The sequence below is a fragment of the Neolamprologus brichardi genome, chromosome 16, assembly GCF_056152115.1.
Source record: "Neolamprologus brichardi isolate AB-2024 chromosome 16, ASM5615211v1, whole genome shotgun sequence".
Taxonomy (NCBI): Eukaryota; Metazoa; Chordata; class Actinopteri; order Cichliformes; family Cichlidae; genus Neolamprologus; species Neolamprologus brichardi.
This window is the reverse complement of record NC_142119.1, coordinates 22,437,441-22,464,733: the sequence shown is the minus strand read 5'-3', so window position 1 is coordinate 22,464,733 and position 27,293 is coordinate 22,437,441. Positions and strand designations below refer to the sequence as shown.

The following is a 27,293-nucleotide window of genomic DNA, read 5'->3' as shown; positions in this document are numbered from 1 at the left end:
CACCTGAGAAAAGTAATTTATGGAGATTTTCATGGAAACTCCTTAAAAATAGGGTTTTCAAAATGGGTGTACAAATTGTTTGACAAGATGTTCAACAATTTTGAGTGCACTGACACAAGCAATGAAATGAAGACTATTAGTTGTAAGGACAATGACTATTCAGCCGGTACAAGTATAAATAATTGTGACATTCATGATAAAAGCAAGGAGATAGTGATGAATAGCAAGTCAAAAGTGACCATTCTTTAGATATTTGTACTTACTCAACTGCTTCATGTCCAAAGGCATTTGCCATTGGACGAAATGAACATGAAACCGCCACAAGGTTGTGCCAAAACGACTACATGTTGTGGAGGTTGAACTAACTATTGTGCAAAGTTTAATTCTGTTGTGAGAAATGCACCAAAGCAACTGAGAAAAACTGTAACCCTACCTTTAAGCCTTCTTTCTTCTACAATTAATATCATGTGTTAAGCTGATGTGTTGCAAAAGCAAGTCCATACAAGTTAATTAAAGATAAGGACAAAGTATGAGATGAATTAACAAAGGTTTCACCATGATCATAGTTAAACAGATCCAACCTTTATCAGTGAATCTTCAGAGTAATGGCCATCCTTACGGGTGGCTCATCATAGGTAAAAATAACTGAAATGGTTCTGGGTGGATATTTCTGGATATTTCTTTAATTCTGTTATGCTATTAAAGACACCCTTAAAATGTAGTCCTATTCTTAGCAAGCTGTCAGTTTTCCCATCAAAATCTTCAGTCTTCAATTTACAACGTTTTAACAGAGACGTGTAGTATAAAAAGTGCATATACTATACTATATACTGTGTTCAGTTGCACAGCGAAACGGAACTGGCTTCAAACGCATCTATCAATAATGACAAACTAATAATAATTGCTATTTTAGTTGACAGGTTAAATATAGAATAGTTTGGGCGGGGCTTAATATTTTCATTTTCTAATTAGAGAAGCTCCACGTGAGCTTCTTCGTGAAAAAATGTCAAGTTAAGTAGCAAATCACATTTAGACATCAGTTACACTCACTGACGGCCCTGACCCTTTTACAGCAGTCGTAAAGGACGACCTCTTGCGGGCCAGAGCGGAAAATACTCATTGTAACGCGCTGTAAAAGCGTGCTGTACACCCATGCTGCCTCCCTTTCTGGTCCTGCGAACCACAATGGCCAGGATCCTGTGAGCTGCCTCTCCGTGCAGACGCGCCTCACAGCAGCAGGAACAGCTGCAGCTCCTCGGCGGCAGATTCGCTGACACCGACACGCAGGTGAAGGAATATGAAACGCTTCTGAGATAAAGGTAGGTAAACGAATCCACGGTTGTGATGTTCATCACACCGGGTATTGGCTGCCCTTGCCAAAAAAATCCGGAGATACACCAGCACGCAGGAATCACTGATGAAGTTCAATGCTGCCGTCGTGGGAAAATGGTTTCCTTTTCGCCAGACAGATGCAGCCACATAACCCGAATTTATCTGGAGCTCATGACTTCCCTTTTTATTTCTATTACATTAGTATCGCTTTTTATGTAAGCACATTATTTGAGCCGATCATCCAGATTGCATGGTTTATTTGAAGTGATTTAGTCTTGTGTGGTTAATGGGGTTCAGGGCGAGACTGAAAGGAGATCTGCTGTAACAGAAGCTGCAGCTGTGTAATAGAGAAGTGGCTCCCCTTGTTCTGTGCGACCTAGTAGCCTTTATATTAAAAGCGGGGTTGGAGATGTCTCCATCAGCAACAGCAGCTGTCTGGAGAGCACACAGCTGGATGAGGTGTTAACTGTGACTGGAGCAGCTTCACGTGTCTTCTCTCTCTGTCTGTCAGAGTCATGATGCTGCCGTGTAGCACCTACAGTTATTTATTATTGAGCAGTGTTGATGGGTCCTGTGCAGAGAGCCTGAGGACACTGCTTGCCTGGGAACCCTCCCTGAATAGATGAGTCAACCCGTGGAAGCTATCAGTTCTTCCCATGGATGATCAAAAGTGATGTTGGCAAGGCTTTGGCCTTTGTTCTCCTTTAAATGTGCCCGACAGGGCAGTGTGTCAGAAGTGCAACGAGAACTGGAGCTACCTTTAGGCTAAAGAGAGGTAATGGAGGAGCATGGGGTAGTGCGCAATATATTACAGTGTAGTTTACAGTTGTGCATTTGGAGACATAAAGGCCCTGCACTTAAAGTAGGAATGTACTGAGGTAGCTCTTCAACAGCCCTCTCAGCCCGCACCACCCTCCTCTCCCTCCCTCTCTTCTTCTACTGTACTTCTGTTTAGTTCCACATGAGCGGATCAGAGGGGACTAAAGTTTGCATTCCAGAGAACTGTGTCAGGTCTTAACTTTCTCCTTTTACAATGGGCAGCAGGGTGGGAGTAGCTATATCCAGTCACTGAAAGGTCACAGGTTTGCTTCTGCAAATACTTCTGGAAAAATACACAGGAACACACTCCTGATCACGTCAGATATCCTGGCAGTGAGGGGCACAAAATAAGAAGAATAAAAAGGGGGGTGTTTCTAAGGGAGTGTCATGACTTGCATATTTGACTCAGTTTTATGTGATTTTAGCCCAGTGGTAATGTAATATGTTAATGAGCAGCTGTTCCTCTGGGTTATCTGTAGTCCACGAAAGGATTTAAGATATTAACCACTATATATTACACGGGCTCACACTCTGTCACCCTTTGTTTGATTTCAGAGAGGTTTCACACAGCCTAGTGGACTGTGTTATTCCTGTGCATGTGTGGACTTGTTGTTTCTGCTGCCATTTTAAAAGAATGCATTTTAAAACAGTAATATAATATACACCATGGTTGTTTCAGGTCCTAAAATGTGGCTTTTGGCTTGTTTTTATATGGCAGTAAAAGAAATGTTTTTGGCATTTGCTCTCAAATTGCTCCGGCAAACCAGTGATCTGATATAACAGTGAATCAATAATGAAATGGGTTTAGCTTATACTAAGCTAAGATGAGGCTCTAATATACCTACTGTGTGTTAGGTATTGATCTGTAAGTCAGTCAACATTGATATCGACCCATATGTCTTCTTACAAGTAAATAAGATGACATTTACCCATGCCGGTGGCCGATATTTATCTGTAGTGTCACATTAATTTCGCAAAGATCTCGTGATGAATATCTGAAACACCTTAAAACATATGATTACCTTCCAAAAAACATATTTACATTGGCATTTAAATGTGCTATGAGCCAAACTGCGGTTTTGAACATCTGTATTGATATCCACCCAGAAATCTACTATCCACTGTATATTTGAACAGTAGATGGGAGTTTTGTAGTTTGTTTGCCTTGAAGCTGCAAAACAGCTGATACAAGAAATTCATCAGATTACCAGCTGCTGTATCTGGAAGATTATAGCATAATGCTACCGGGGCAGGGTGCACATCAAGGAAGGAAGGCATGAACGCTAATAGGTGTGAGGGAGGGCACAGATGCCATGGTAACCAGGCCTCAGCATGTGCCCTGGTTGAGCTATGAGACTCATCTGTGCCATTTCATTTGCCAGCACTGCATTGGATACCTTAATGGAATCTCAATGCCACACCCCTCCTTCTCAGCTCAGTTTAGAGGGCAAATTACTATACAGTCAAAATCTCACGTTATACTTATAAGCTGAATCAGCAGTGGAAAAAATGCTACAGTGCATTTTACTTATCATACGTTGCAGCTTTTCCTCAACGAGCCCCACACTTATTTGTTGCAATACTAAAGTGTGCTTATGCCTTGTCTTTATAATAGGAGTAAAAAATTACTCAATAAGAGCATAAGAGCGGGTGTGCGTGCACCCCTGAGCCTGACCATTTGTAATTACAGTAGCTCCCACTGTGCATCAGCCTCGTTCCACTAAAAAAACACCCTAACCAATGTTTGCTTTACATTAGTGTCAGTTTCTGCCCTGGTGAATCTCTTCTCGGTGCAGCCAACCAGAACGGTCTGCAGTGATGCAACTGTGCTTCACTGCAGAGTCGATTTTCCGCACAGGCTCCCTCTCAGAGGAGTACTGCATTTTTGGGACAGTCTCGGAGGAAGCTCAGACAGGCGCACGTCTCTAATGCGCGTTGTTAGCCCCGCATGTTTCATTCATAGTTATCGTTGACTTGTAACTGATAGTTTTTCTTACCCCGTGGCTGCAATTTTCCACATGGCCTGGTTCACTGTGCCTCTTCATGCTCGTCCTGTGGATGAGTGGCTTCTCAGTGGGATCCCTGTGCCCCACATACCACTGCCACGCGCCCAGAGATCAGCACTCAGGGGGTTAATGGCTTTTATTCAAATCACCAGGCGGGATTCGGTTAACCACGCGAGTGACGGGTGTGATGGAAGGCTATTGTTTCCTCTTTATGCCCTCTCACTGTGCCTCACCCCAACGTCACTCTCACATACGCACTTAAGTGCATCCACAAATTTAGGCCCAGCAGGGCAGATTGATTACTGCTGTTAGATGGAGCCTCCTGCCTCCAGTGTTGCCAAGGTAACAGTGGACGCTCTGGATGTGGGTTAAAGATGAGACATATGACAATCCTGTTAAAAGTCAGGCTTGTGTTTAAAATTTGATACTGCACCACTGACTTTGATTCTGTGAGTAGCATGTTACAGTGTGTTCAAGTGCATTATTTATTGACGTTCTCTGTAAGTGCTGCTCTGCCTTGTTCAACATTATGTTCCCTCAGCGTTCATCAGCCTCCACTGATGCAGTCACTCTCTGTGAAATTGCACTTTTTTGTCACTGGGGCATCATTTTGCATCAGGTTGGTTCATCCCAACTTAAACTGACACTTCATCCCAAAATCTAATATACATAATAATCCTCTGGGCTGTGGTGTCATCAAGATTTATGGGAGCTGTGGATAAATGTCCACTTGTTCTTAAATGAATTGAAACTGACTAGCACTTGCTAAGCACTATCTCTTTCCAACTGCTCAAAATAGTCCTAAAACTTTGCCACAAGTAGTTTTATGTAAGACAGACATATCCACGGTTGATGTCTAAAGTAATACTGACATGGGGGTGGCTATGGCTCAGGTGGTAGAGCGGGTCACCTACTCACCGGAAGGTTGGTGGTTCGATCTCCTCCAGTCTACATGCCCCTAACCCTGATACCTGATACTAACCCCACGTTTGCCTACTGGTGGTGGTCAGAGGGCCCGGTGGCGCCAGTGTCCGGCAGCCTTGCCTCTGTCCGTGCGCCCCAGGGTGGCTGTGGCTACAATGTAGCTTGCCATCACCAGTGTGTGAATGTGTGTGTGAATGGGTGGATGACTGAACGTGTAAAGCGCTTTGGGGTCCTTAGGGACTAAGTAAAGCGCTATACAAATACAGGCCATTTTAATAAAGGACACTACAGTCTTGCACTAGTTTCAACTGCTTCCTTATTCACAGGGGGTTAGCACAGCAGGTAGCTCCACATGTTTGCTTTGGCAGAGTTTTTGCACTGGATGCACTTCCCCACGCAGCCCCAAAAGGGTTCTCCCAGAATCAAACTAGGGATTTTTTTTTTATGTATTTAGGCAAACATGTAACCCACTACACTATGGAGCCAGTCTACAGCCCAAAGAACAACAATATAGATTGTATTTATCTGACAAAAGTAATTCTATAGGTTGTAATAATAATCTTACAGACTTTATATGTACTGTATAACATTTTTAATGGAAAATCATAGGCAGCTGAGGGAAATAAAAACCATTTAAACCCTCTTAATGGAAATCTGCTGCGCAGCAGTGTCTTCTCTTAACCCTTCAGAATACGATCTCTGGAGCAATCACATCCTAATATGCTGAATGGGCTGTTTTGGTGTTAATATGCATCATTTGCTGTAGAGATAACAAATAGCCTGTAAGTGACGGGAAGAATAGTCTCAGCTGGTAAATTGAGATGGTGATGGGGAAGTTGACTGGCAGGTGGTTGTCAGGACAACAGCTGGGAGACAGACAGGTTTGAGATTGAGGTCTAAATGAATGCTTGGTGAGAGATCGTCATGCATACATCACACATTTGTTTCACAGGAAGTGAGTCTGGCAGCTTCAGCTCCTGTTAATAATGGCAGGATGGAGAGAGTTCTCTTTTCCAAATCACTGGCTATCAAATCAAATGCAGTTATTATGAGATCAATTATAGTACAGATTAGAACTAAATGATCTACCTGAATGTGCTCTTTTTATGTGAATATGCAGGTTTTATCTATATTGTAGGTCTATACTGTACGTTGACAAAGGGAATGTTTTATTTAAAAATACTTGGGTTTTGGGTTTTTTTAGCCTCTTCTGTTACTGAAGGGTTTGGTTTTTTTTTTAGAATGTAACTGAAAGAAAACCTAATCCTAATGAGTGTTAAGAGCTCATACAAGTGGGCATTTTTTCTGATACATTAATTATTTTCTGTTTTGTTACCTGCACCTCTTAATGTATGTCTGTGCCATTCCATATTTTTTATTACAACCTTAATGTTTTTGTTTCTCCTGAGATGCATAATTATGTGTTTTTGGGGGGTGGTTTACAAGCGAGACCAAGCCAAAATGGCAGTATTTAGGCACAAGCCATAAAAACACACATCCACACAGAAATAAAAATGAGACTTGTAAAAAGACAGAAAGACTGTGTAAAAGCTTCTTCATGAAACATGTTTTATATGTGGCATTTGAATGGCTGGAGTTTCCAAATAAAGTGCGTCTTGTAAATAATTCCAAGCAGAGGGTACAAAATGCACTTTTTCCAAGTTCAGAGCAAACTTATAATGACTGCAGAGGAAAGGTTTTTGGTTTGGGGTTTTGTTTTTTGTTTGTTTTTTTTGCATGTTTGCTTGTCTTTGAGACACATTAGAGAGATAGGAAAATATTGGGGGAGATAGTAGGGTGTGGCATGCTGTAAAAATTGAACCGGGAGCGCTGCTGTTAAGAGGATGTTGTAGCACATGTAGTATGTGTGCTGAATATCAAGTTAGATTGGAATAAATATCCCAGGTTAATACATTAATCATAGATAATCTGAAGTATATACCACAACACAGCAGAGCACAATGGCTAATATATTAATCTGTCTGCTTTGTAAATGTGTTGAATGATGAGAATCAGAGATGCAGAAGCTTTTCTTGTACATCTAATGCTCTGTTTGTTTGATGTCGCGAGCAAGCCTCGGTGCATCCTTCATACTGTGCTATTTATCTGTCCTTCAGGTCAACGTGGTCACTGAAGCCGCAATCAAAGATAGTTGTCATTCGTCGTGGATTTTTGAAGCCTGTCTCTATAGCAACCAATTTGTCCTCCTGAGCGCTGCTGCCAAGTTACCCTCTCTGCCACACGGCAAGTCTCTCCTCATCCCCCTGTCCAATCACCGTCTCTGAACTGCGTCGGTATGGACACGGAGTCGACCCACTCTGGCTACTCCTATCACTCCAGTCGCTCCGGGAGATCAAACCGGCATGGGTATGTTTCCTGTCTGTCGTCAGCCTTTCCATCTGACTGTCTGCTTCTCTGCTGTATCTGTCTAACCGGCACTCCCGTGACAGGAATTTGTTTCTTCCAGATCACATGCTGTATCCCACTCCCTGGCTTTTTTGTGTTTTTTTGTTGTTTTTTTACTGGAATGCCTTCAGTGAACATTTTGTAGCTTTGTTTGTCTTCCGTTTGAGTGGGCCACATGTTGGTTGTGAAATAATGAGGCAAGAAACTGCAGAGAGAGAACAAGCGAGAGATTGGGACGGACAGAGCTTGTGGATTAGGGTCGTCACAGCTGAGCGGTTCTAACCTATTTCAGTGATTGAGTCTGTGTGCTCTGCAAACGAGAGAATCATTTGTTTATCTCCCCCCTCATTCCTGATGCCTATAATTGTCTGCTGGAGTATTAATGCACTTCACTGTTTACGAGCTTTCATTAATGAGAAACCGTCAAATTATTTCCTTGATTTTTGATTAATAAAGAATTAACAAGTTATTTTATAAAATGTCAGGAGCTGATAAAAAAACGCTGCTCAATCTTTGTCCAGAAGCCAAAGATTGTCCAATAAGGAGTCCAAACTTCACAAATATTAAGAACAATTATTGAGTAAGAAGCACATTTTCACATTTTAGAAACTGGAATTTTTGTCTTCTTGGACTCACCTTAAACAAATAATCATCAAGAATAAACTATAAAACATTTTGGCTCATTATTTTTACTGATATAAATTAATGAGCTTATTGTCTCAGCTCTTATTTTGTGTGTATGTTGATGATATGGTACTTATCCCAAGCTGAATCATTTTAATGGATGGAAAATAGGGACCTGAAATGGTTGTTTAATTTACATTTCTGTTAAAGAAATTATATAGACATGTATAGTGATCATTATTTTATTGTTTCAGTCTTTCAAATACGAGAGAGTTACATTTTTATGACAGTGTAGAACAAGTGTGAAAATTGTTCTGGCCTGTTGATTCAAAATAATTAGTAAATTGTCATTTGTTCAAAGTAGCAGTCAAATTATTTCCATTTTAATTAGCAAAGAATAATCATTGAATAACGATATGTTAGGCTCCAGTTTCAGTCTTATATATTGGTACATTTTTCCTGTTGTATTATTCCAGTGGTCACCATGTGTGCTTGTTCTCACTTTCCAGAGATCGAAGCCGTGAGCGACACAAAGCCAGCAGCAGTAAAGACAGCAGCCGCTCGGAGAGATCTGTGGTTATCAATCCCCCCGACACCCCTTCCCAGGACTCCCCAGTTCATAACGGAGAACCGCTGCCTGGAGAGCCCACACCTGCAGCAGAACAAGGAGATGAGGCGCAGGTATTGGAGTAACACTAAACTGAAAACTGACAGCAACAGTGAAACTGTGAAAGATGCACATTGTTTTGTAGGAAAGCACACTAAAACTGCAGCTAGTATCAGTTTCCTTCAGAAAAAGCAAGACCCAGTTTTCCATGCATGAACTTTGCGTCCCGACCTTATAAACTCGCCCTCGCACAGCTGGCTGACCGACACATGATAGGCTAACAATGGCGACAAGGGATCAGATAGGTCAGAGGATTAGCATCTCTCTTACAGGCCTGGGTGGATTTGTACAGACAGTGTTTCATTACTGTGTGTGTGTGTGTGTGTGTGTGTGTGTGTGTGTGTGTGTGTGTGTGTGTGTGTGTGTGTGTGTGTGTGTGTGTGTGTGTGTGCCTACATACTGACTGTAATGCCTAATGGCTTTGAAATCAAGGCATAGTATAGCATCAAAAAGCTGATTTTGCTGCTACAAGCAAAATAGGTTTATGTAGGCACAGAATGATGTGATATGAGGCTTAAAATGCAGGGCAGATATTTAACTTAGGCTTCAAGGATTAAAGATTCATTAGAGTATAATACTGTGTGGATATTTAGGAGTTATTTCTTTCTTGCAGAGATTATTGGCCATTTTGTAGTGCTGTTCTAATTCTGAACTGTCCTCCACCACACAGAGTGCTTTAAAATCATCACAATGTACACTAGATCCATGCACTGAGACCATCATGCATTGCGGTCCCTCTGCTGCTAGAACAGGAGTAGTCAAACGTTGAGTTAATGCGATTTCTTACCATGCTGACAGTGCCTGGTGAGCGTAATACGCCTCAGGCATCTAAACCTTATGCGTCCTCCTGTCTCTGAGCAGCAGGGTTTCAAAAAAATTACTATTAAAACATCTTCTGGAACTGTTTTTCTGACTGTATATTAGCAATATGGATATGTGAAATATTGCCCCAAAGCTATAACCAGATGTGGCTAATGCTGCTTTTAAAAGAATATATTAGTTTAATCCCTTTATAGTGTTATTTACAATTAATATCACAAAATTTTAGGTTTCCCCATCCTGGCATTTTTTAAGTGGCAGAAAAAGCTTCCATATAGATGTGCATGGATTATAGATTTGTGTGTTTTATGTTAAAGTGAGTGAGAGATCTCAGTTACAGCTTCTACATATCTGTAAACAGCAATGTTATGTGGTACTGATTGGGATAATTAGGAATATCCCTAAACAGCATAAACAGCTTTATATCCAACTGGTTTCTGAAATATATCAACAGCTTTCACCAAACAAGCATAATCTGAACAAGACATATACCAGACTGATACCCGCCTCCTGTCTGCATGTAGATAGCAATTGGTTGGCTTGGATTAGCAGAAAACAAGAGTGCTTTTATTAGCCAAGTGATAGCCTGGAGTGTGACCTCCTGTGGTCTTATCATCAGTGTGAGATTACAACTCCTTGTTTTACATTTAAGCTTTTCTAGAAGCTTCACATAGGAGAAAAACATATATAAATATGTCTTTATGCTAAGCTAACTGCCACCTGAATAAAAATATTTTCCAAAATATTAGGGTATTCCTTTAAATGCAGAGAATCGCACAAACTGTACTGAAAGATAAAATGAGCTTAAAGTAGAAGCAGAACCGAAGAAAATGAGAGAGATAAAGAAAGCACCTTCTTCCCTGAAGACGAGTTAAAGATATTGCTAGCCTGGGGCTGCCTTTACAGTGTCTTTGACCCACTTGAAATACATAGTAACCCAAAATGAGTGCATTTTTCATTGGCTTATTGAGCAACTTGCATGCTTAAAATAGCTGCAGAAAAGCATCGCATCAGTAGTGCAAGCTACCTTGACAAAATATACTTTCCTAATATTAGCAACATTTAATGTGACTGGAAAATAAACATGCGTTCAACCTGACTTTCTGACCATGTTGGAGAAGTCTGACCTATTTTGCTATCTCTGCTCAGCATCCCCTTTTGGCTGGAAAGGCACATTCCACACTGGCATGTGATTGTCAGCTCCTAGCCTGCATCCATTGTTAGCAGTGTAAGGTAATCTGCCATTGTACTGCAGTACCCCTGCAGGTTGTTGTGTCCGCACACCATACACCAGTGGCAGCACGAGCATTACCGCAAACACCGTCAACCACGGTGTACTCCAACCCATGCTTTTTGGAGCAGCTTTGTCAGATGGCGGAGCCGCATATTAACACTAACTAGTCTCCAGTGCAGAGGAAACATTCTCACAGACTGGGATTAGCATTAGCATCCGGCCAAACGCCACTTGGAGGAAAGCTGATATGAATAATCCTCCATGTTTACACGCATGCCTGTGACATAAGGATACGGTCTTGGAGCACAGTTTGTGTGTGTGTGTGTGTGTGTGTGTGTGTGCAAGAGTGAGTCACTGAGAATCTGTTACTGAGACTGGCCATGCTGCTTTGTTAGACACTGTGACTCTGTGCCAAGAGGGAGCAGTTTCAATTTCCTCACAGTGTTAGCTCTAGCAACACCATAGCGTATGGTAGTCTCGCTTTATAAACTTGTTTGTTTGCCCTTTTTCTAAAATACTCACCTACTCATAGCTACTGCACCAGCAATGCATGTAATGTGAGGTAAAAACACAAAAGCTCCTACTCCTAAAAGGAATGCAGTAAATTTAAGGAAACCTGGCAGGCGTTTGTAGCTTTTTTGTGTGTGTCTCACAAAGCCTATTTTAACCTTCACCCAAGCTAGTGCTGCTCAGCGATTAGGCTTTGTAGCTGGCAGACTGTTTTCTGTGTTGTGTAGCATAATCCATATTCACCCTCTGCCAGATAAAAAGACTAAAACACTGCCAAGGGAGCAGGCGGCAGTCATGCCCTTCCGCTCTTGCTTTTATAACCTTCCCTGTGTCAGTCTCTCCTGGTTTCTTTCTCTTTCTGATCTGATTAGTTAGCATTAATCTTCTGCATGAATCCACTGAGACTTAATGATAGGTATTAGCAGTATATTAGCTCACTCAATAATGCTCCGTTTTCTCCCTGAGAAAGGTATGAAAGCCTTTGCAGTAGGATCCTTAGGATGAATGAAATGTTTCAGTCATGCATTTCGCATATAGAATATAAAATGCATATGCTTAAGTGGTTAGTGCACTAAGACACACTTGGCCAACACATTTTAATCTCTTACCCGCAACTGCACTTCAATGTCTAAATATGTGGAAAATAAAACAGAGTAAATCTCTACAAATAAAAACAAAGCTGTGCCTCTTAGCCAACATCTGGTGAAGAGGAGGTGCACAGACAGTCTGGTCTCTGTTTGTGATCTGTTTCCTCCTGTTCTCTGTGATCACAAAGGGTTCAAAGAAATTGTTTGGCATTTTGGGAAATAAGCTTTTCTTTCTTGTTTTTGCAGAGAGCTGCATGAGAAGATCAGTCAAGCACCCAGTGTTGAAAAAGTACTGCACAAACCTCTTTTATGCTTACTTTTCCTCATTTGTTCTTTTCCTTTCAAAATGTTAACACAAGTTACTCTATATATTGCTTTTGATTGCAAATATTAAAGGTAGAGGCTGTTCACCAGAACACAAAACATGCATATAGCACAAGTATGAAAAATGACAAATTCTGAGCTAAGTCTTAATCCCATAAGCCCGTGATCAGCCAGTATCCTTGATTCCATTAAAATTGTCATCTTTTTTACAACCGAGCATTTCTCAAGTGTGCCAGAAGAGGTTTATTTTGAAACTTTCAGAATTATGACTGAAAGACTAACATTCTTGGGTTTATAATAAAAACACCCGATTAGTGAGATTAGAGAACAGCAATGAGAGAAAATTGGACACTAGCTAAGTGACTACTCAGCATCTGTGTTCAAACAGGAAGATATTGTTTCTGTGGTCCTAATTGTTCATTTGTCACAGTGGAACGCAGAATGACATTGATTGTTCACAGATGCAGGTTGGTGAGTGGGGGGTTGGCTTAAGAAAGAAACTAAGGGGGAAAAAAGAAGACGTGTGGGCTGAATACAAATGAGATCTGGCACTAAATGAAGCTGATGTTACACCTACGGTGCACAGCTGACCTCTTGTTTCTCACATTAGTCTGGCAAACACACACTCAGGACGCCAGCCCAACCTCTCCTCTCTCTGCTCATAACCTGCTGCCATCCCTCTGTGACATTGCTTCCCTCTTCTCTGATCATGCTCATTCATCTTCTGGCTCCCGTTGGCATCCTCCTCCACCTCCTCCTCCTCCTTAGCAAGGCTAAGCTAATTGGCTGTGAGCTGTGCTGGAGAAGCAAAATTCATATTTATATTACAATTTGTAAAATATGCAAAGTAAGTCAGATTTCCAGCGGGGTTCACTTAGGCTTCTTTTAACTTTAATAGACTGGAAAGGATCTTGCATATAGTTGGAATCACAAGCTCTAGACAGGTGAAGAGTATATGACAACGAGCTGTGCTGCTAACAGCAGCTCCATGAGGCTCATGTGGCTTCAGTGTGCATCTAAGCACTGTTTGATGGTGCTTAGGTGGATGTGTGCGCACACGTGTGTGAAGCCAGGGTGGCTTATCTGTTCAGCTTGTCAATTTTCCAGCCGTCATCCCTCTCGCTGCAGCTGCTGCTCCTTTGATTGGTTGTCGGGAGGTACAATGCAGTGACACTCTGGAGCACAATGAATGGCTAATTACATGAATTAATGGCAGGCAAACAAAAATAAATGTCTCTTTAGAGTAGACTTGTCACTAATTTATTCTCTTTGTGTCTCTTTGTCGGAAATATTTATGCTCAAAATGACCACGGTAGTTAAGAAGAAGAAAAAAACAGACTAATTTGTGATGATGGGCATGGAAAGCTTTGGCTTATGCTGTGTGTGTGTGTGTGCTTTTGCTTGCATGCACATCCTGTCATCCTTTATTACTTCAAACAGAATTTAAAAGGCTTGCCATTATATTGACTTGCTCAAAAAGAAAAAAAATTAAGGATGTGCTGCATTCATGGTGCATAGACTCTGTGGGGCCTTTGTGGGCCAAGAAAGGAGTCAGTGGGAAAAATGGAAGCACTGTCTGTCTGATTCACATTCATCATCTGACTCTGGTTTGTCTACTTATGTTATTTTATGGGCCCAGGTTTTGACATATTAGTCTCATAAATTTGTTTGGTGTCCAAAGCATTAAACAAAATCCATTTTAAAGATCTACTCAGTGGATAAACAGTGAACCAAAGGATTGTGTTAATCTTATGAAATAGTAAACCCAGATATACCCAAATCTGTTTTCCCCCTTTGGCCCTCCACAGCATTTTTAGTGTCTTTCAGCTCATTTCTGCTCTATCCATGGAAGTATCCATCAAACATTTTGATGTTGGATGATATGCAATATTTAGTTGTTTGAACAAATATTGAAGACACCCCATTATTATGGTTGAAAAAAAAGAGTGAATGCGGTGGCAGTGTCTGCTTGATGTCCTCTATGTACATTAGTTGTGGACATGAGAGTTATGCATCCTTTTATCACTGACAAAACAAACAAATAAGAACATTAGTTGTACTAGTCTGTGTACCTGATGTCTCAGCTAACTGTCAATCAAAAGTTGGTGTAATAACAAACAAAGACGCGTGCATTTACAATATTATAAATATTTCTTAGATCAGTAAAAGAGGGACTGACAGTCTGACAGTTTCACAATGTTGCTGTTTTACTAGTGTTTGCTGGGATGCTGTTTATGAAGCTGATGAACCCAGTGTATCTACCTAGCACCACAAACAAATCAATTCATACAGCTTGGACATATTTTGGGGGAGTTTTGCCTCTGTACCACCACCACACTGGATTTTAAGTCAAATCATCAAGATGTGTTCAAAGTGCAGACTTTTAGTTGTAAATTTAGGGGTTTAACAAAAGTATTGTTTAGTAGTTTTAGCCATTGTTATGCATATATACAATCATTTTTACTTTTGAACCTCTGACAATGGTGGACTATGAGTGAAAATGGCTGTAACTCTTTTTGTTAAACCCCTTAAATTAAAAAAAGAAGACCTGAAATTTATCATATCTTTAATTAAAATTCCAGTTTTGGTGTATAGAGGCAAACTTCCCAAGACTTTTGCAGTCTTTTAATAAATGACCTGAAATAGGTAAATACTTTAATTGACAGCATACACAATACAGCAGACCCAAATGTACATCTGTGGCATGAAACCCAGATTTCCTTCATGTATTCCTTTACATCCTTTCAGGATGATAACTGGGGAGAAACCACCACCGCTGTCACAGGAACGTCAGAGCTCAGTGTTTCCCAGGAGGAGGTGGTGGGCCTGGGGAAAGGAATACAAGACCGGACCCAAGGCTTTCGCCGTTACCTTCCCTTGGCTGTGGGCTCATGCGTGGGGCTGCTGGTGCTCGCCACGCCCTTGGTGTTCCTGCTTCTACCAGCAGTAATGTGGCCCGACAGGCTGCAAGTCTGTGGTGCAGCCTGCGAGGGGCTCTTCCTCTCCATTTCCTTCAAGCTCCTCATCCTCCTGGTAGCTGTTTGGGCCTTGTTTCTGCGACCCAGCCGGGCCTGCCTGCCAAGAGTGTGCGTGTATCGTGCCTTCCTCATCACACTCACACTCCTGCTCACTATGTCTTATTGGCTCTTCTATGGGGTCCGGATCCTTGATGCTCAGGTGGGTTTGAGATGTATTTAATTTATTTATTTATGTATTTTCTTAATTTTGCACATTAAGCAGTTAACTTTTTTTTCATCAGTCAATCTTTTTAGATCATTTAACAAATAGTTAACATGCAAATACACAATTTTTTTCTGAGTTTATTTCCTTTATTGCTTTAATGGTGTTAAATGGCTCTTCGATAAAGGTTGATTGATTCCGTTTTTGGGACATATTGTTTGTGTTTTTTATGGTATGTTGTTTGCATGTAGCCGAGTATTAGTCCAATCTGATTCATTTAGTCTTAAATAAAGCTGTAATTTGTTTGTTTGTTGTAAGCTTTTATCTAATGAGAATGAAAGTTTAATTAAGCCCATGATGTGGTCCAAGCAGGATGAGGATTACCACGGCATCGTCCAGTTTGCTGTGTCCCTTGTGGACTCCCAGCTGTTTGTTCACTACCTGGCAGTCGTACTTCTGGAACTCCGCCAACTCCAGCCCTGCTACAGCGTGTGTGTCATCCGCTCCACAGATGGAGAGACTCGTCACTACAACATAGGACAGCTCAGGTGAGCACGCTGCAGTTGCACCATTTTAGCTTTGTGTGTCTTTCCTAAAGCAAACACAAGGCTGACCGACATAGATAAGTTTCACTCTTTCGCATGCGGATATAACCTTTCTGTACTGTGCACAGTAAGTACACAACGGTGCTCAGCCACACTCTCCTTGTTGATGTATTTGTGTAATTGGAAGCTTATGGCCACAGGGAAGACAGGCACAGGCAGTAATTGAGTTACTCTACGGTGACCTCGGCTAGTGTGCTATTCTAGGAGTTCGGAAAGGAGAGATGAGAAAAAGCGACTCGTCATATGACTATCTTTGTTTCTTCTTTGGACAGGTTTATTACTATGACAAGACTAGGAGACATTAGTATTTATGCTTGTGTAATGAGGCTAACAGTTTAATGGGTTAATAATGGGCGTTCTTCCGATTCCTAATTTGTGGAATGGTAAACAAGAGGTTAGAACCTGCAGAGGAGAAAGAAAAGGATTCATACTGCATTAACTGTTTCCAGTAATTTATATGGCTTACTTGGTTGTGGTGGCTTACATGGTGACACTGTAAATGGCTTCATGTGAGGTCAGTTGAGTCTTCATTGGTTGAAGATGACAAATATGAAAATTGAATTGTCAATGACTCAATTCTCAGCAGCTCACGTGGTACAGTGCTGCAGCTTGTATAAAGGCTGAGTCCCTCTTAACTCTTTACCCCCCACTTGGATGCCTGCTAGCAGTAAGCCTTTTTTCTCTTTGCTGAACTGAGTGAACTGAGAGCTACTGAAACCTGTTCTGACAGTCGTCGAACCACGTCTTTTTTTACGTATATTGAGGTGTCTTTAACTTTACAAGAGAGGTCGCTAAATGTCTTTATGGGGGGAAAGAATTAAAATCTTTCTCTGTCAAATAAAGTCAAAATAAAATCTTTAAAATAAGAAGCCAGGGATGAGGGATTATAAAGTAGTGAGCTCACCAGACCTCAGTAGCCTGCTCATCTTTTGTCAGATGCTTGCACTGAGGCATAAAACAACAGATTCTCCCACTGAACTGTCAGCGATTGAGGTGCATCGTTGGTAATGTAGATGCAAAAGTTTGGCCAGTAAGAGGATTTTATTAAATAAAATAGATCACATCTGTGCTAATGTTTGTTCTCAAATTGTTTTATTGAATTTCTAAATGACGGCATTATCTTGTAATTCAATCACTGTTTAGTGGGCTGTTTGTCAGCGTTCAGAACATCGTTCACCAGATTCAGGGGGACAGTAGCGGTTTTAGATACGGGCAACACGGGCGATTGCCCGGGGTGGCATCACGGGCATCGGCAAAAAATAAAAATAAAATGCTCGTACTCATGCTGCCCTGACATCAGCCAGCGCATATTGGGAATGGTAGAGGCACCGATCGGTTTTCTATCGCCCATTTGCTGGGAGTAAGGGCACCCTCCGTTTGCGAGGTGCGCCTGCTGCTTGCTGCACAGGGAGGAGAGGGCGGGGCGGCGGGGGATTCTGTGACCGGCTGGAGCAGCATCTAATAACCAACTCGCAAAATAAAAGAAAGTAAAAACAAACCAACAAACACAAAAACACCAGACATCATGATACAGACTTATAATCTGCGCCGATGTTTTTTCGAAATTCTGTACACGAAAAGTGAGCGCGAGAGCCTTCGGTGCGCCTGCTCGGTGCTGAAGTCAAAGTAAACTTTATTGTCATCTCCGCTACATACAGTCCAGTATATAGAGAGACGAGACGACGAGGCTCCAGTTACAGCAGTGCAAGTAAACAAACAATATATATAAGAAGAGTAAGAAAATAAATATACACTTTAGGACTAGAGGTAAAGGGATCAATAACAATTTAAAATTTACAGTTTAATGATTTAAAGTCTCACACACAACCTGTCGAAAGGGGAGGGCTGCTTCCAGATAGAGCACATTTCATTTATAATGTTGTAAATCCAAGCCCAGCATGTATTCATGATTTGAATCCTGGGTTGTGTGAAATCTCAGAAATACACCTTAGACAAAGTGAATCTGTGAACTAAGGTGTAGGTGTGTTAGGTTATGTTGTGGTGATTCTCGGGTTGGGGGATTTGTGTTCATACTGGAGTGCAAAATGAAAACCAATGGGAGATGGACAAGAAAAGTTCAAAGCCATCAGGTGCTTGGTTTAGAAAAAATAGAAAAGAAGAGAAACGAGCAAAAGATGCAGGTAAGCAGATGTGTCATTGGATAATGGCAGGTCATCCTGAAACAATCAGAATCAGAATACTTTATTAATCCCTAAGGAAATTATGTGGGTTACAGTTGCTCCAAGAAGAAATGGTAAAAAAAAGCAACAGTAACAGACTAAACTCCAAACATTATGTTACAGATTTTAATATTAATTGTCAGTTGTTGATTTGTCCTGTTCTCATTGTATGACGAATTATGATGGCTGTTTGGTAGCTGTTTGCATACAATGCATACGCTCTCTCTCTTCATATGTGTGTGTGTGTACAACAGCTTTATGTTAATGTACAATCCTTAATATGTTTTGTCTGTGTGTGTGTGTGTGTGTGTGGGGGGGGGTGCCAGAGGGAGTGTTCGCCCAGGGCGCCAAACAGGCTAGGACCGCCACTGCAGGGGGATTATGTTCTGTCTTGTACTGTTTTTAAGTTTTCTCTTTTCTCTCTTGCCTCACACAGCATTCAAAGGGCCGCCCTGTCCATTTTGGAGTATTACTACAGAGATTTTCCACTCCATAACCCGGCCCTTCTCTCTGCTTCCAAACACCGAGCTGCCAAACACCTGGCTGGGTTAAAGGTCTACAATGTAGACGGTTAGTTGCCTCATATGTCCCAATTATTTATTTTTTTCCTATACTACACTTCTCAAATAAATTAATGGAACACTCTGGAAATACATCAGATCTCAATGGGGGAAAAAAGCTATTCTGACATGGACTGGGTAATGTGTTAGAAAATAAAAGATAACACATCATTTGATGAAAATTAAAATTATCAACCTACAGAAGGCTGAATTCTATGTCACCCCAGAATAAAGGTTTCAAAGAAAAGCATGCTGCAGGCTAGTCCTTTTGCCAAAATGACATTGCAGAATGGAACTCAGTAGTTCGTTTGTCCCCTGCATGCCTGATAACCTGATAACACTGGGGCATGTTCCTAATGAGAGGAAAGAGATGATGTCCTGGGGATTTCCTCCCAGATCTGGACGATAGCATCACTGAGCTCTTGGACAGTGAGGTGCAACCTGGTGATGTTTGATGGACTGAAATATGTCACAGAGGTGCTCTATTGTGTTCTTTAGGTCAGGGTAGCATGGGGGCCAGTCAACGGTATAAATTTCTTCATTGTCCAGGAAATGCCCGCATACTCTTGGCACATGGGGCTGGACATTGTAGTGCTCCAGGAGGAATCCAGCAACCACTGCACCAGCACAGGGTTTGACAGTGGGTCCAAGGATTTTACCCCAATAACTGGTAGCAGTCATGGCCCATTGCCTAGCCTGTAAAATACGTTTTTTATGTTGGAGAGCTTATTGAACCATCAAATAATAATTACATTTTAATTTCCATATATGAATTGTCCTCAGGATACCCTTCTTAAGTCTGTTTCTGATTGGTCAGACACATTGGTTGGACACATTCACACCATACCCTGCTGGAGATCATTTTGCAGCTCTGGCAGTGTTCATCCTGTTCCTTCTTAAAAAGAAGAGAAAAAATTAACAACAGGTACACCTGTTATTAATTTCATTAACACCAAAGCAGCTCAAACTGATTAACAACCCGCCCTGCTAATCAACTAGACTTGATGCTACACTCGCATAAAAAGTGTTCCTTTAATTTATTTGTGCACCGCATGTAATATTTCTGCTGATGTCCCTTTGTTTATACCGTTACTTCCCCTTGTTTTAACTGTCTTCTCCTCGTTCTGCTTGCTGTGATACTCTGGTTTCAATGAGCAGCTTTGAAAAACAAACTGAGAACATACCGTTTTGACAGTAAATACAGATAAAAGCCCTCACCATCACAGGGAGACACTAATTTCACGCTTCAGTCATGAAGCGTCACTCTGAAGCCTCCCTCTCTGACATAATGCATATATTGAATTTGCAGGGGAAAAAAGCACTCTTCTAAATGCTACAATTTTCTTGATATATTACTTCCTTGCACACATCCTGTAATGCCACATATCACACTCTTTCCTGGAGTTAAAAGGGTCTTCCACTCAACACCTATTAATTTCCCACTGGCTGCGCAGCGCTGGATTTGTTGCTGTATAAAGCAGGGATGCAATGTTGGATACCGTGTCCTCACAGTGCTTTTCATCCACCCCACCCCCTCTCCTATCAAAGTGCAATGGAAGGGTCTCTAGGCGGCCGTGGAATTCCAAGCCTTAAATAATTCATCAGTGTAACGCTCATTTCTCACATACTCCCACATCTCTCCTTCCTCCTGCTCACACTGTCTCCAGCTCCAGCTCGTTCTTTCCCCTTTCTTTCCCATCGTCAATTCCCACACATCTCCCTCACGCCATACCAGTCAGTCACTCTTCTCATTGTACAAACAGTACAAATATGTAGGGCAGGATGTATAAGGATGTTTACTCGTATTTTCATTGGAAAGTATCTACAGTGCTTCTTCTGCAAATGATCTGACTGCATTTGCTCCACAGTACTCGCACTGGGAGGATTTTTCATCCATATTTCATCACTAAATTCAGTTTCTCTTTCTCACCTGCACGCACAAGCGTAAACACACGCCCATGCAGATCAGATTAATAATTTATATCCTTGTCTGACCTGCAGCATTTACCATCTATAACCACCCCCAGATTTAGTGATCTTCATGAATATGGACCAGATCTTACTCCGCCTCAGTGACACCACAGGATCTCTAATATACTGCTATATAAGCCCCATTAGTTTTATGGGTTTGCCACACAAACCAGTAAATTCACACATGGTCTGTGATGTGTAAAATAATGAATATTTAATCCAGATCCCCAAAAAAAGGTTTCTGCATCATAGAGTGTGTGTAGAAATGTGGATGCTTCCAGTGGAAATCGCCTCTTTTCTCAGTGCTAAAATTAAGAATGTTTTGTGATTCAGACTGGCGACACGACCCAGATAACTATCAAACCTTTCTCACAGTTAAGTGGAGAATAATATGGGCTGGGAAGGTAGATTTACAGCTGTTTTACATAAGATCTGAATTTGTCCTTCAATATGAGTTTTCCCTCAATCATTCAGATTGAGATACTGTCCATTAGTCACTGGTGGAGGACTGGCCCGTTAAAGACTACCTCCCCCAGGTCAGGCTGATTTGACCAATTTACTACTGTCCTTTCTTTCTGATACAGCCCCAGGGAATGCAGCAGGGGCTCAGCCAAGTAATGGAAATCAGTCACGGGCTATGGTTACAGCTGCCGGCAAACGTAAAGACAGCGCCCACAATGAGCTGTACTACGAGGAAGCCGACTATGAAAGAAGAGTCCGTAAACGTAGAGCCAGGTGAGTCATGGGAGCAAAGTGTCACACTGTTACAGTGGCTTAATAATTCTGCATTAAATCTGTACCACAGTTATTCTGTAACTTACGCTGTAGCCACATATGCACCTTCCTAGAAATGCAACCACGGCACATGTTAATGCCAGCCCATTACAAACTTTAATGGCCCGTTTACCTCTATGTGTTTCTGGCTACTTCTTCTTGGGAAGAAAATAAATCAACTTCAAGAGAAAAGCGACAGAGGCACAACAGGACTTTTATAAATCTAGTGTTAGCCACTTGCACATGGTTTGTCGTAGGCTCCACATAGATTCTGCGCAGAAGTAGAAATCAAACTTGGGAAGCTGCACATACTGGGATGGCTGGTGCATGCACATGTGTAGTTAAAAAAATTGTCAAGAGGACTAGGGTTGTGAGAAAGCACTTAGCTATGCACGTTATTATTATGTAAACTTGATGACTAAAAAACTGCATGCCACTTTCAGGCAAAACTCAAACTCTGCAACACTTTCATAATAGCACAAGTTGAATGTTGTCTCCTTCATTCAAAAGCTACAAGAGCAGCATGTCTAATTATCACTTCATATACAGAAAAATATTATTCTATTATTAAATATTTATAAAAAGACATTTTAAAAATCATTGCTTAAAATCGCCTGCTTCATATTGCTGAAGCGTTGTTCTCTCTTGGGCCATGTATGATAAAAAACTGTATGGAAAGTGCTCCGCAGTACGTTTAAATAACTTTACTTTAACAGATATATACGTCTGCAGTTTCGTTTAATCTGTCTTAACATTAGGGTGCTGCTTAATGATCAGTAAAAACAACTGTATATAGCCAAATGCAATGTGGTATTTCTCTGTCAGGCTGGTAGTTGCTGTTGAGGAGGCCTTCACTCATGTCCGCCGCATGAAGAAAGAAGATGAGCGTGCAACACCGTCTGACATTATGGATGTGCGAGAGGCAGCTCTGGCTATATTTCCTTCTATGGCTCGGGCCCTGCAGAAGTACCTCCGCACCACCAGGAGGCAACACTGCCACAGCATGGAGAGCATCCAGAAGCATCTTGCTTTCTGCCTGGTCAATAACATGAGTCCTAAGGTCAGCTTTTAACTTGTCATAACAGCAGATTTGTTGTCAAAAGCTTTACACTAAGGCAGTGTTTACCAAGAGGTGTAACCTATGACAAAAGGATAGCAGAAAGAGTGAAAGGGAAGGTTTACAAGATGATAATGAGATCTGCTGTGTTGAATGAGGTGGAGATGGTGGCACTAACAAACAGGAGTTGGAGTTAGAGGCAAGAGATCAAGAGGTTTGAAGACAAAAACTTGTGCAGAGGAGGGATAGTGGATGTACTGGACAAAGATGATGTTGAAGATTGAGCTATCATGAAGAAAACAGGAAATTCACAGAGAAGATTTATGGATGTATTGAAGGAGGAAATGCAGAGGAGAATGCAAAGGATGGGGTGATATGAGTTGGAAGAAAGGCTGTAATGACATTCATTTTTATGTCTAACAAGCTGTGACTCAAACTGAGTAAATAACATCAGCTATCAGACAGAAAGTAAATGGAAGCATTACTTAATCGTGTCACATCAGTGAAACAAGGTTTTATTAGTTTTGTATGCATTTGTTGCTAAATCCCCCTTGTGCATCCATTTAATTTCAGTTTTATTGATTAATTTATTTATTATCATATGATGAAACTAAAAGAGGGGCAAGCTGTCATTCAAGAAGGGCCATGAGGTCAATTTTTATTGGTTCACTGACATTAGAAATGGTTTCATTGGTCAGGAGATTGTTAATAAATTGAGTTAATCTTGCCATATAGATGTTATCCCAAGTTTTGTCTTTACACATCAGTTTTGTTTTGTTTCTCATTGTGGGTACTTTGATATAATCAGCTGCTTCTCTGTGTGCGTAGGCCTTCCTTGAGGCTTATCTCGTGCCTGGTCCAACCCTGCAGTACGGCCCCGAGCGCTGGATGGCTGATCAGTGGACCTTAGTGAGCGAAGCGTCTGTGACCAGTGGCATTAAACAGGGGACAGAGTTCCTTCTGAAGTGTCTCGACTTTAGCTTAGCCATCACCATCAAGAGCATCCCTTATATCCGACTGACCGAAGAGTACATCGAGCCCAAGTCGCACAAGTTTTTACTGTTGCTCCAATCAGAAACTTCAGTTTAACGGTGGCAGAGTGGACGAGCGCTGCTGCTCTGGACTTGCAGAACTGTTGCAGTTATCCAACTGAATTTTTTCAAGAAATATCTTTTTGTACTGTTTTTTGTACCTATGTTTATGTAGTTTTCTCACATATAGAGTATTTATGTCTTTGTCTTTGTCCCAGGAGTCTTGAAAGATGATGAAAGACACAAAATGAGGAGAAATGCACTGAAATGTTCTCTGTCGTGACATTTGCAGAACACAGTTCAGTTATGTCTCTATGCACTACAGATGACCCTCACAAACGTTTAGCTTCCTTTACGTGCATGTGCCGGTGCGTGCCTGCATAGGAGCGTTTGAGATTTTAAGAATGCAAATGTGTGCGTTAGTGTGGTTTTTATCGTAGTGTACACTGGGGTCTGTCTCTCTCCAAGACATTTAATATAAACTGAACCTCTCTTTTTTCAGTCTAAGCAGTTATTATTTAATTGTCTTGTATTGGAAATGTATGTACAGTATTTATACGTGAATAATACTTTATCCTTACAGACTTTTTATACCAAAATCATGTATCACTTGAATGATTTTTTTTATCATTTCATACATTTTCTTTACCCTGTCTGTCTGCGCTGTACTTGGTACGATAATTAGACTGTAGATAGACGTGTTTGTAGTTGTCAGATCATTCAAAGAAGTCTCATGTACTAAAAAAAGCAGAGGAAGAAGACTGCCAAAATCATAAATAAATTGATTTGTTAAACATAGTAATTAATATTAAAAATAATTAAAATAGGCCTTCATTTATAAAAAGGTGTCATAAATTAGAATTTCTGTACTTAGCTGATGAGAGACAGCTAGGTTTGTTGTGTCCTGGCATTGATCAACCAATCGGATGGGCCTTGTATCTGCACAGTGAAGCAGAAATTATAAAAAGAATTAAAGCAGATAAATATAGAAACCTGACTGTCCTACTGTGGGAGCGATGGAGCCTGTCCCAGCTCCAATACCTAAATAAAGAAACTAATATCCATTTTTAAAAAAATGTTTTACCACTTATCCAATCCAGAGTTGTGCGGATGGCTACACCTGAATACTGTTAGGATATTTCATGTTTCATCTTTCCCTCTTTCTTTCTCCTTTTCTTTTCCCCAGTCAAGTCTGTCCCGTGTTCAGCAAATGAAAATAAAATAAACAATAAAAGCAAAGGTGAATCAAATAGACCAATAATGCAAGGCTGGGAAGGTCCAGTTGGTAAAGTTGGGCATCTTTCTTTGCCTTTAGATGGCATTCTGATGGCAAAAGAACCAAACAGTACAGGCAAAAAAAAAAGATATTTCATGTGTATTCTTTAAGCCTTTTGTATTCATAAGGCTTGTGATTTTACCAAAATAATATGTATTTAATAAAAGTAAAAGTTAATATGACACACAAAAGTAAATAAATTGGAAAACTGTTATCATTCATAATTCATTAAAAAAATCAATTTATTTTAAATATTTTCATGCATTTAAAGATGTATTTATTTTTGATTTTGCCAGTTGCAGTCTTCAATAAATGCTACTTACACTACAACTGCACACAGACAGTTTAGTCCGTAATTAGCAAAGGAACTTATCTTAATGCTTGTTATGAATGTGTAAGTGTGTGCAGTGTGCGCTGATCCGACGTGTAAACCAGCAGAATATTATTTGGACAGGTTATGGAAATCACATTTCAAGTTTTTTACCCACTGCTGTATTATTTCAGAACATATGGCCCTGATTTTCATCTCGATTTGTGTTTTTTATTATGGCTCCATGTAATGTAAATCTTGTTGGCCAGTGTCCTATAATCAGCCACAAGCTTAATGCAACACACAACCTAAAGGATTACCTAAAATCAGATTTCTGAAGAATTTCAAAACATTAAGTTCTTTATGTACAAAATGAATCGCTCATTCCAAAATTTATATTGCATTATTTCATGCTGCAAGCATTCAAGAATTAAAAAACAAACAAAAAAACAATAGTAATAACTTACTGTGAACAACTCAACTCAGTATCAGTATTTGTGCTGCCAGTATTGGACATCAGGGTGTCTCACTACTGCCACCTGCCTACAACTACTGGAACACTGTTCTAGGCATCAGCTGTTAATGAGTGAGGATATTTGATGTGTATTTTTTAAACTTTTTCTACTTATAAGGCTTGATGTGTTGTAAGTTTATATTTACAAGAGTGTTACTGTGCTTACAGAGGGTGTAGTTTTGTTTTGGACTCTTTAGGGGTGTTGGTGGTTGTAAATACCTTCTTTTGTACGACTACACACGTGCCTGGTTTGACATATTTAGGATGTGCTCAGCATACATGTGCGGTTTTTCAAGTTCGTGTGTTTCAGCATATGTGTGTGAGAAAGAAACTGAGTAAAACAGAAAAGAAGAAAACACAGAGATCGCTTTCCCAAATGTCCAAATGTGATGCAGCTGACAGGTCGTGAGTTGCCCCCGTCTCCTTTTATACAGCATAACATTGAACATTAATGCAGCAGTGTCAAAGTCACATTTGTACAAAAAATTAAATAAAATAAAAATGAAGAAATAAATATTTGTACTGATGTTTTCAGGGAATTTGATTGTTGTTCTACTTCCATGTTGTGATGATTAATAAGTGCAGTGGAGAAGTTTTAAAAGATTTAACTACATTTACAGTTACTTAGTTATGGCTGCTACTAGAAGGGACATTTCTGGCTCCTTTATGTGGCATCTAAGGCTTACAGTTACTTTGATTTCATATTATATTAATTATGCAGCAAGATGTGTATATGTGTGTATATTTTTGTAATATTCTTTGTGTAAAAAATGCTTAAATTTATTAGACCACCACCCAGTTAAGGTTAATACCACAGCTGTCCTAAATTAACAGTGTTGGTAATTACCAAAATATATTTTAAAGTTTCTGTAATGGTTAATTCACCAGAGTCTGCATGCTTCATACTTGAAATGCTAAAATACAATTGTTCTTGTACTGCTTTACATAAAAGCAGAAAAAGACATAAAGCACGTTATTATTTTTGATTCAGATGTCAAATTACAGTTACTTACTTTCCAGTTACTTACAGTTACTTTACTTTCCTAAAATGTGTTTTACTGGGTTGAATGGCGTATTTGATTAAATTCTTCTAGGAGACGTTTACCAGCTTGGCTATAAAAACTATTAGTTAATAATTATTAGTTATGATCAGTTATCTGCCTAATAAATCGCTTTTTTGAGATTTCCATAATATTTCTTCTTTTATGACAGTTGGTCAAACTTGTTAACCATACATATTTACATACAATAGTAGCACTTATTATATGTAATTAACCAAATTTCATGTAATTTGCTTTCATGTAAAGTGTATTTTTGGTACAATTAACATAATATGTTTGCAATACCATAATTCCTTACTCATTGCTACACATAACTTAATTTATGGACATCTATGGTTTGATTTCATTGCATCTGTGGGTTGGATGGATTGTTCGGTACTTATTTTACCTGCTGTATACAGTGGCTTGCAAAAGTATTCGGCCCCCTTGAACTTTTTCACATTTTGTCACATTACAGCCACAAACATGAATCAATTTTATTGGAATTCCACGTGAAAGACCAATACAAAGTGGTGTACACGT

General features: G+C 40.4%; 1 protein-coding gene across 1 annotated transcript; it reads left to right on the top strand.

Annotated features, from left to right (window-relative positions):
• The first annotated feature begins 1,179 nt into the window (after positions 1–1,179).
• On the top strand, positions 1,180–26,211 carry LOC102795746 (vang-like protein 1). Its single transcript, XM_006788369.3, has 9 exons — positions 1,180–1,319; positions 7,199–7,448; positions 8,621–8,792; positions 15,001–15,429; positions 15,805–15,980; positions 18,654–18,787; positions 21,333–21,483; positions 22,348–22,582; positions 23,408–26,211. The coding sequence occupies exons 2-9, from the start codon at positions 7,378–7,380 to the stop codon at positions 23,666–23,668; spliced, it is 1,629 nt and encodes a 542-aa protein (XP_006788432.1). The 5' UTR covers positions 1,180–1,319; positions 7,199–7,377; the 3' UTR covers positions 23,669–26,211.
• Positions 26,212–27,293: the final 1,082 nt, after the last annotated feature.

What these genes read in the sequence shown, in the direction of transcription:
- LOC102795746 (XM_006788369.3), top strand. Translation starts at nt 7,378, where the DNA reads ATGGACACGGAGTCGACCCACTCTGGCTACTCCTATCACTCCAGTCGC. An exon ending in TCCGGATCCTTGATGCTCAG is followed by an intron (nt 15,430 to 15,804) that starts GTGGGTTTGAGA and finishes TGGTCCAAGCAG; the next exon opens with GATGAGGATTACCACGGCAT. An exon ending in TACAACATAGGACAGCTCAG is followed by an intron (nt 15,981 to 18,653) that starts GTGAGCACGCTG and finishes TGCCTCACACAG; the next exon opens with CATTCAAAGGGCCGCCCTGT.